Raw genomic sequence first — 10,594 nt, 5'->3', positions numbered from 1 at the left:
ATTATAGTAAAATAAATGTTGTTTGGCTTATATTATTTAAAATCATTTTTAGATAAAAAAAATTACTAAAATAGACTTCAACTTAAATAATTTTTTTATATTATCCTATCATTTTAATTTAGATATTTAAATAGATCTTATTAGTTAATTTTATAATAAAATTAATATTTACTTACTAAAATAAAAATAACATATAAAAATAGATAAAATATATTTTTAAATAAAAATGAAACAATATAAATTTTAGATATATATATATATATATATAAGAATATTTAATCAAATATGTTACATTTTTTAAGTATTAAATGTTACTTTAGTATTTTTTTACATCGTACTCTTATTCTAGTACTCTCAATAATCTTATTCTTAATATTAATTTGAAATCCAACGTTTATGATTTTATTATTATATATGATTAATTTTTTATTTAATTTATCTTTTTTAATGGAATCATAATTTATATTATAAAAAATTACACTAAAATATAGTATAGGAGAATTACAATTATAAAAAATAGTACTGAAAATAATAAAAAAAATTAAGTGATTGAAACAAATTTAAAAGTTCTTAATGATCTTTTTATATAATATATTTTTAATATTTTTAGTACTCTTTTTTTAGTATGTTATAATTTTTTACTATTATTATTATTTACAGTTAATTTTTTATTTAATTTACTTTACCTAATAGAATTAATAAATCATATTATAAAAAGATAATAACAAACATAATACATAAAAATCACGATTATAAAAGTGTATAATGTCAAACAAATAGTTAAAAAATAAAAATAATAAATAATAGAAAATTAGAGCTCATATAAATAGAAATAACAAGAATTTTATAAATAATACAATAACATATACAAAGGATAAAGTTGGTAAAAAGTAAATAAAAGGTTAGTATCTATGGCTAAAAGCCCGTTAAGAAAACGCAGAAGCTAAAAATAGTTGCTTCTTGTAAACGCTGGTTTTGGCAGCAGAATCACTTCTGCGTTCATGAGAAAAAAATTTGCCAAACCAAAAGTTGAAACTTTCAAAAAATTTAAACGTGTTTCTTCTCTTCCAACAGGTTTCCAAACACACCCTTAGAGTTTGGTCAGCACGATACGTTCAGATCAAGTTCGTCTAAGTATGTGGATTATAAAAACTAGTTGGTTTAATTTTTTATTTTGTCATAAATCTCAATTTTCAAGTTAGAATTATTTTTATGATCAGTCTAATGAGTTGTATATTTTAAAAATAACAAATTGGACAAAAAAAATTAAATTTTATGTAAAAAAAATTTCGAAAAAAATTATTTTTGTGTAGTTTACAATTATATAGGTTATAATTAATTTTTTCTAGACATAATTTTTCTAATAGCATTTTAGTAGCATTTTCTTATATTAAATAATTATTTTTAACTTTTAGTTTCATTTTTTTTACAAATTATTTGTCACCGTCCAAAATAAGTTATTTCTGGCACTTAAAAAGTTATTCCCAACAAGCCTCAAAAATAAATTTAAAAAAAAAATTATTAATAAAATTTTCTACAATACTAACACCACATACTTACATATCAGATTTAACTCAAATTCAGCACAAATTTAGTTTAAGATTTACTACAAAACATAGTCTAATAATTTTATATAGGTTTAATTACTCTGTTAGTTTTTATAGTTTTATCAAATTTTTAATTAGGTCTCTAAACTTTTTTTTCTTTCAATTTGATCTTTATACGGTTTTAATTTTATAATTAAATTTTTTCTAATATAAAAAATATTAGAGTTAACTGTATATTTTTCATAAATTGAAGGTCTTTGTAATTAAAAACTTAATTAAATCTTTAACCGCATGTATTTTGGTAAAAATATTATGTTAATTTTAATATTTTTAATATGAAAAAGATGTAATTATAAAATTAAAAGTAGTGTACCGATTTGACCCAATTAAAAGAAAAAAAATAAAAAAATTTAATTAAAAATTTGGTAAAATTATAAGAATTAACAAAGTAATTAAACATTTCATATAATTTTCAAGTTAATAAGACTATATATAAAAATATTTACAAAATAAACTATCTCAAGTCACTGTGGTTAAATCTCGTCTGTGGTGTATATGGAGCACTTTAATAAGATTTATCAAGATAGTTATATACTGCATGTAGAGTACTTTAACATATCTAAAGATTTATCAAGATATTTACACACAAGACACTATGTTCTTAAACAATAAAGGTCCACCAATTCAAGTGATACTAGACTATCAACGTTCTTATCTGAAAAGGAATAAAGAACAATAGGATAATAAGTTTTGTAATATAGTGGTAAACAAAGCAGTTATACTCACACGAGACAATTGTACAAATATTGCACACTTTTTAGCTTGCCTAAAATAAATAAATTATAGTAATAGTAAATAAAATATATTCAAACACATAAGTAAATTTATTATAATAATAGTGATAGAAGTATATTCCAACACATAGATGATTAGTGATAAATATTAAATATTTAAATTTTTAATATTCTTTTATAAAAAAATAAACAAAAAGATTATCTAATCTAGAAAATCATCACCACAATAGACATAAAACCACCAGCACAATAGACATAAAATCACACTTAGATGATTTTTTCTTTGTGTGAATTTGAAAGAAACATGTTCCACTAATTTTATAAATATAATCAGAAATATACCATTTTATCTTATATGGTCTTGAAAATATAATTATATTTGATTAAGCTAAGGTACATCAAATTTAGCGTCTACTACCTGTAGTTTCTGTCATACTACAAGAAAAATGTTGAGTACTATCAGATTTACCGTTAGATCTAACGTCGTAGAGTAACTGCAGATTTACCGGCGAATTTACTGATGAGTTGGACATCAAATTCGTCAAGTTAAATTATTTTCAACGGATTTACAATTCTGATGGTAAAATTGCCGGTAATAATTGAAGGTAAAATAAAAAAAATTAGCGCATCCTTTATCTTTAGGGTCAGATTTATCGGTGAAAAAATCTAATGATAAACCCAATTAATGAAACGCTTCGTTTTGGCGATCCGCAATACGTGGCCGTTGCATTTTTTCGAGGGTAAAACCGATGGTAACTGTGCCATAAATTTGAAGCGCAAATCCTCTTCCCCTCATTCGAATTTCTCTCTCTCTCTCTCTCTATAACTCTCTCGCCTCCCACTCTCTCTCTACCCCCTCTCATTTCCCCGACAACCCCCTTCTCTCCGAGAGCCACTCCTCGTCGTTTTTGTTGTCACCGTTGTAGTTGCCGAATTCTAAACGATTTGCTACCGCTACTGCTGCCGCCTACACCGCTATCGCCTATGCCGCTTCTTCTTCTCATCTCTAGTGCTCTTTTTTAGATAATGTTTCTAAACTTAGGGTTATCTGAAATTTCGATTTGTTGATATAGTTTATAAGGTTTATTTGCTGTTTTGAGACTTCTGATTATTGTTGATTATTTAGTTCTAAACATAGAATACTGAACTTATTTAAAACTTAGGGTTTTTTTAAAATTCTAAATTTAGTGTTCTGAACTTATTTAGTTTTAATTTAATTAAAACATATTCTGATTTGTGTTCCTTATTTAATTTAGATCTTAGGGTATACTGAACTTGTTTTAAACTTAAGATTTTCTAAAATTCTGAATTTAGTGTACTGAACTTGTTTAGTTTAAATTTTAATTAAAGCATGTTCTTATTTCTATTCCTTATTTAGTTTTGAACTTAGGGTACTAAATTTGTTTTGAATTTAGGATTTTTTAAAATTCTGAACTTAGGGTACTGAACTTATTTAGTTTCAATTTTAATTAGAACATGTTCCGATTCTAATTAAAATATGTTTTATTATTGTTGATTTGTTCTGAATTAGTTATTATAATTTATAAAATTAATTTGTTGTTCTGATTTTTTTATTATTGTTGATTATTGTTGATTTGTTCTCTTTGTTTGGTTTTGATTAAAGACTTCGATAGTAAATCACATTGATTTTCAATGTTTTAAGAGTAAAAATGATAGTAAATTAAAAAAAAATCAAATATGAGATTATTTTAAATTACTTATGAATGACTTTTTATTTGTATACGGAAAAAATTATACATGTAGTAATATATATTGCTAAATATTTGTGAAGTTAGAATATGCACTTACCTCTTTTGTTTTATTTGATTTCAACGGATAATATATTTCTTTAACTAAGTTTAACGTAGTTTATTTTGACTAAGCATTTTGAATGATGTTGGGATATGTTTAGCACATTTTTAATTGGTATGCTCTTTGCAGACATGACAATAGGTAGAGGTATTGCGGATCAGCCTAGTGGTCATAGTAGAGGGAGAGTTTCTGCTGGTACCCCTGTGAATTCTAGATCCTCTCCCTCTAGTCCGACTACCCGATGATGTCACAGGTTGGGAGTGCATCGGACCAGCCATTCATCATGGTCCCTAATCCCAACTACGTCCCTACGTCCTACGGTGACACTGCCGCCTCCATCTGCTTAGTAGCTCACTGTCTCGGCGACGCCACCTCCAACAACGGACACCGCGGCGCTGGAATCCTCTCATGGAAGCCAGTCAACTGATGCCCCCACCACCTCGCATCATACATATGACGATTTGACCTGATGGCGGAACGACGAAAGTACTACTTTAAGTCTTTTATATGCTGAAAGTGTTTGATAAGTCGTGATTAGTGATTCTTGATATTGATTCTAGTTTTAGTGGATTTAGGGTTGTAGGTTTAAATTGATAAAAGTGTTTGATATATACTGATTATTGATTCTTGATTATTGATTCTAGTTTAGTGGATTTAGTGGATTTATGGATGTTGCTTCTTGATTATTGACTGTTGTTCAATGAGTGTTGACAATTGGTGCTGTTTAAGTTAATTGTTGATGGACAGAATTTGTGGCGCATTCCAGTTATAGATGAAATTTTGTCGAAATTTGTAAAGAACTCTATATATTATGGTTATTTGCTTCTGAAGTTTTAATTTATATTGTCATATTGGTTATTTGTGAATTGTTGATAGGTTTACACCAAACAACAACGCATGTACTCGAGATGACCAACATCATCAACTTGATATACGACCATCCATGGCCGAACCACAAAAAAGATCCCCTTTGAGATCAGAGAGTGGTGGTTTTAGAAGTGGACGGTAAAAGCTTAATATAGTCAAACCTTTTTAGCTATGTATGATATATTTTGATTAACTAATTTTAAAGTTTTGTTGTGTAGCTAAACTTTATATAGGACAAGGAGCACGATGCCCTCATTAAGAAAATATACGACCATCGAATGGGTAAGCAGTTACAATAGATGCTGGAGGATGTACGTGAACCACCTCACTTCTTGGCTTCGCCCAGAAATCAAGAAGGCTATGTACGTTTACTGGGCCGATGAGAGGTTCAGGCATCGGTGTCTCACAAAGAAAGCTAACAAAGTATTAGCCAGGTGCTCCAAGTATACCGGCGGCTCAACAACTAAGACCAGGCTGGTATGTAACTTCTCTAATTTTGTTATTAACTTAGTTATATTCTTTGACATATCATTAGTAACCATGTTGAAACTGATACACTCTTACCTTCTGTAACTATACTGCTATGATTATAATTTACATTACAAAATAAATAAATTAGTTAAAAATACATCCCTTTTAAAATGGCATATATGAAAATTGAAGCAAGAGACTATAAAGCTACCAAATTACCAAATACAGATTTACTCCTGTTTTTTTTTTTCGGTCAAACTGTGTAAAACATAAAATTTATTTTCAGTGTGCCTTGCTACTAGAAACTGAACTGGCTGGTGAACTTAGCTAGAAAAGGTGGACAGTAATTTCACTCAAGTGAGGTCCAATTGGTTATAATTTATAAACAAGTGTAAGTTTGTTACATTTTACTGATAGTAAACTCAATAATTCTCCAAGTACTGACTTTCTTTAGTATATGACGTATGCGCAGTTTCCATAGAATAAAAAATTTCAGTAAGATAATCGTGACAAAATGGTTATTACTTTTATAATTTATTATAGAGTTGATTTCAATTGAATAGTTTCAAGCTCGATAACAAACCATACCACTGAAGATAGAAAATATCCAAAAGAGTAGAATTGATTACTCACTTCTGAAGACAAACAAATCTTACTTTAGTACAAAGTTGAAACATGAAAATTCACCTAATGTACAACTTAACAAGATAACTTGCTGTTCAAATGAGTGTCAAAATTTCATATGCATTTCTGAGACTGCATCTATGCATCTCCTCCATGTTCATCATTGGAAATGTTGATTCTACTTCCAATATCCAACCATATCAGCTTCCAATATTTTTTTTTTCAGTTATAAACCCATTTCCTCAATGCTTCTCTTCTAGCATCTTTTGTCTTTTCTTGTTGGGCCTCTCAGTTTCCCCTTTGTTCAAATGCTCAACTTCATCAGTATGCACCCAACATGCAGCAGAGCTCAATATTTTTGGGGGATATTCAACATTGATATTTTCAAACGACAGCTCAAAATGAATGGCTTTCCGAGTTTCTTGATCACTTAAACAATCATTGGTCATACAAAACATACACAGGTGATAACCTTGATGATAGCAAATAGGAATGCTGCTGGTTATGACTCTATCACCATTGCCAACGGCCAAACGGAGTGAGAGGGAAAACCAGCGTTTGGAAGGCCGCACTAGGAAACATAAAGCAATCCCTAGCCTTTCACTTGGATGGCAATGATGTGGGAAGGGGACTAATAAGCAGTTACTTTCTTGTCTATGAACAAACCATGATGGAATATTTGTCCCTGGAATCACCATTTGCAAGACCTCACCAGGGCCTAGGCTAGTTGATGCAAAAACAGAACATGCCTTTGATAAATTATTGAAACTGCGTGTGTCCAGTGAATCACAACACCATGCTTTCAGTTCTCTTATACTTGAAGGAAGCTCCGGCAAACTTTGAAGCCTTTTGCAACCATTTAGGCTAAGACATTTAAGCTTGGGAAGTTCATGGATACTTATTGGCAAATTAACAAAATGGTTGCCTGATAAATCCAAATCCGTCAGCGATGGAAACTGTCCGAAATCACAAGGGAATGACTCCTCAGTTAGACAACAATCTCGTAAGTCAAGGATGCTTAAAAAAGGTATAACTGACACAGAATGTGGCAAATCACAAAGACTTGAGCACCAAGAAGCACGCAGAATTCTGAGGGACTCTAATTCATGAATACTGTCAGGAAGGCAAGTAAGCTTTTTGCAACCTCTTAAGTCCAATTCAGATAGGCCAACTAAAGATCCAAGTGATATGGGTAGTTCAGATATAGTCATGTCCTGAAAATAAAGTCTTGATAACTTTGTCATGCACTCTCCAAATTCAGGAGGACTCATGAAACTCTTACACTCACAAAGATCCAGTTCCTTGAGCGAACTCATCTCTAATTTACCTGGAAAAGTTTCAAGACTTGTGCACTCCCACAAATTCAACACAAGAAGGCTTTTGTGGCATATGAGAGAGGGGTGAATAAGTGTTAGGCGGTGACACCATGAAAGATCAAGTGTTTCAAGAACAGGAACCCCTGAAAGATCTGGTGTTTGCTCCAAGCCTGAACAGCTTAGATCCAAGTGCTTCAACTTCTCTAGAAACTGATCACATTAGAAATATGTTAAACTTGCCAAGTTTTTAAAGGCTAATGTAACAGAATTTGAAAGAGCTCCTGAGAATTTGTAAAGAAAAAAGAGTCTTACCTTAAATCCATGCCAAAGTTGTACAATGTTACTCCAACTTATTTTAATTTCAACAAGTTCATATCTTTGATCCACAAGGGGCAAGGTCTCCAGTGGACAAAGTTCCCAGTGAAGAACTTTTAAGGTACTTGGAATATTGATATGAATATGAGCTCTCAAAAAATCAAAGTTGAGAAATTTTAGCTGACTCATATTTGGAAAAGCTTTGTCTCTCCAACGTTGCACATAGTATGTCCCATTTCCTATTGGAGGTAGAACTATGCTTTGAATTGTTTCAGTTCCCTGTATAGAAAATTAAAATATGAGAAAGTCTTATGGAGCAAGTTGAAATACAAATAAAGTGCTAGAACACCTTAGAATTGTGAAAGAGTTGGCACATACCTTGTTTTGTGTAAGCATGAGATCAAGGTCCTCTGGAGACCACAATCGACTACGTTTACTAGGATAATTTGGAGATTCTTGAATGACAAAGTTTCTCCCCATTTCTTGAAGCAAATCATGCATTTCCAACACATCAAACTTTTTCTTAAACACATCTATGTCCTGCTTTACTGTAACCAAAGACCTCTCAATCAAAACATCAATTTCAATTTGTGGATTATAACCACGCTTTTCAAATAAATCTAATACTTTGTCTTTAGGCTTTCCCTTAAAAAAGCAGGCTATATCTAAAAATATTTCCATTTGCATGGAATCCAAACTATCATAACTTATTCTTAGTGTTTCAAGAATTTTGGCATCCGGAACACTTCTTAATTTTTTGACAGCACTATGCCAAGCACTGACATTTCTTCCATAAAGATAAGAACCTAAAACCTTAAGTGCCAATGGAAGACCACCAGTATATTTGACCACTTCATGGGACATTTCCAAATACCCTTCTTCAGGAACATCACGTTTGAAGGCTTTTGAACAAAAGAAACGAAGAGCTTCCCTTTTATCTAAACATTCAACCTCATAAGTGTCACACACTTCATGTGTCTTTAGTAGATGCATATCTCTGGTTGTTATCATTACCCTGCTTCCAGGGCCAAACCAGTCTTGATTCCCTGCCAAATTCTCCAATTGGCTTACATCATTCACATCGTCAAGAACAATAAGAACCTTCTTGTTGCATAAAGAATTTCTTATGATCCTCATTCCATCATACAAATTACTGAAAGTACATCTACTCACATGAATATGTTCACCAAGAATTTTTTGTAGTTGAAGTATCCCATTTGTCTCACATGTCTCTCTAATATTAGCAAGAAAACAACTAATTTGAAATTGATCTTCAATGGCTTCATAGATTGCTCTAGCAATAGTTGTCTTACCAACACCACCCATGCCCCATATGCCTGTAAATCGAACATCACTCAACCCAATACACATGAGTGTAGTTACATCCTCCACCCTTGAAGCCATACCAAAAAGGTTCTCTATGCAAGATGGCAATTTTGGAATTAGCCTTGTATGCACATGTTGAGCAATGCTTTCCACAAGTGTTGCCTCATGCCTATATAAGAAAGAACTTTTTATTGGGTCTAAAATGAAACGCATACAAAATAAGGTAACATTTTTTCTTATTTGAAAAAACAAATTAGAATTATTAGGATAGAAGGAAGAGTATAAATAAAGTTCTCAAATTATTGGCTGAATATGAATGACTTGCATGTTTTCTTCAACTACTATAGCATGTGGAGAGCATAATTTGACAAGAGGAATTGCTTAACCTTGCTCCAAGTATGTTTTATTTTATGTTTTATATATCAAAGGTATAATAAGATTGGTCATTTGGTCCTCTCAGTTATCAGTCTACACTTGCTGACAACTACTTAAAATGTTGGAATCTTAAATCACCTTAACTTGCTGACAATTACTTTATATTTATGTAAGGCACATAATCAGTATAAAACAATTGAAGCTGATGGACAGTGAACTCACTGATTTTTGGAGTCCCATCCAGAGTAAATGGCAACTTGTATTAAAGCATCTCTCCATCTCTTGACCTTCTCACTGTCTCCTCCAAATCTCTCTTCTTGTTTCCTGAAAGCATCCTCAAAGGTTCCTTTTTGGTGCCTCACATCACAAGGGTCCACACCGTAGAACACTGGCACAATCTGTAGCCCCAGGTTGTTCTTGCACTCAACAATCTTTTGGAGCTCATCTAAGCACCAAGGAGAGGAAGCATAGTTTGGCGACAGAACAACGACTGCAAACATAGACTCTTCAATTGCTCTGAGAAGTTCATGTGAAATAACTTCACCTCTCTCAAGGTTCATATCATCTCTAAAATTCGTGATTCCCTTCCTCTGCAGTGAAGCATAGAGATGATCAGTGAATCCTTTGCGGGTGTCTTGTCCCCTAAAACTCAAGAACACATGATATGTCCATGATCGTGGTGGTAGGAATGGACTAGAAGAGACTCTACCTATAGCAGACTCCATATGCTTAAGTTCAGATGTGTATCTCAGCAAAAAGCAGAGTGAGTTGCGCTGTGAATAACTGAAATCTGCAGCTTGTAGCAGTGTGGTTTCTTGGGTGCTTGTAGACTAAGGAACAAGAGATAAGATCATGGCATGCGTGTGTGAAACTCTGAATATAGGAAGTTTGTGGAATCTGATTGGTTAATGAAGTACTATGGCCTACACTACAGGAAACAAATAGGGAACCTTCAACCTTTGCACAAAGACCTTGCTTTATTGACTTGTTTCTGTCCACCAAGAGATTTTGTGAAATACACGTTAGAAAGAACAAAATATGGTAAATATGATCATATTTTACAACTTCTTTATTTTCTGTTATTTATTTATTTATTTATTTATTTATTTATTTATTTTTTTGCACACAGTAAATTTAACTAAGAGTT

The 10,594-nt window shown here is 31.6% G+C and overlaps 2 protein-coding genes and 1 long non-coding RNA gene across 4 annotated transcripts in view; 1 reads left to right on the top strand and 2 right to left on the bottom strand.

Annotated features, from left to right (window-relative positions):
- Positions 1–10,594, bottom strand: part of LOC107485868 (disease resistance protein RPV1) — a 96,804-nt gene that overhangs the window by 14,954 nt on the left and 71,256 nt on the right.
- LOC127746495 (uncharacterized) lies at positions 4,215–9,734 on the top strand. Of its 2 annotated transcripts, none has more exons than XR_008008138.1 (4): positions 4,215–4,639; positions 5,030–5,158; positions 5,239–5,497; positions 9,622–9,734. It is a non-coding gene; the product is annotated as an uncharacterized LOC127746495 (long non-coding RNA). The 2 variants fall into 2 exon arrangements; XR_008008139.1 differs by lacking the exon at positions 9,622–9,734 and adding an exon at positions 6,342–6,544.
- LOC127739624 (disease resistance protein Roq1-like) lies at positions 7,502–10,438 on the bottom strand. The gene is made up of 3 exons (XM_052259910.1): positions 9,670–10,438; positions 8,125–9,241; positions 7,502–8,025 (listed from the first exon to the last, which is right to left on the bottom strand). Exons 1-3 carry the CDS (start codon positions 10,170–10,172, stop codon positions 7,651–7,653), a joined length of 1,995 nt encoding a protein of 664 aa, XP_052115870.1. The 5' UTR covers positions 10,173–10,438; the 3' UTR covers positions 7,502–7,650.

Source organism: Arachis duranensis, chromosome 4 (assembly GCF_000817695.3).
Source record: "Arachis duranensis cultivar V14167 chromosome 4, aradu.V14167.gnm2.J7QH, whole genome shotgun sequence".
NCBI classification, from domain to species: Eukaryota; Viridiplantae; Streptophyta; class Magnoliopsida; order Fabales; family Fabaceae; genus Arachis; species Arachis duranensis.
The sequence above is the reverse complement of the archived record's forward strand: the minus strand, read 5'-3'. Positions and strand labels throughout refer to the sequence as shown.

Coding starts and splice junctions, on each gene's coding strand:
- LOC127739624 (XM_052259910.1), bottom strand. CDS start 10,172: ATGGAGTCTGCTATAGGTAGAGTCTCTTCTAGTCCATTCCTACCACCA. Junction 9,242..9,669: donor GGATGGGACTCCAAAAATCA/GTGAGTTCACTG, acceptor TTTCTTATATAG/GCATGAGGCAACACTTGTGG. Junction 8,026..8,124: donor TCATGCTTACACAAAACAAG/GTATGTGCCAAC, acceptor TTTTCTATACAG/GGAACTGAAACAATTCAAAG.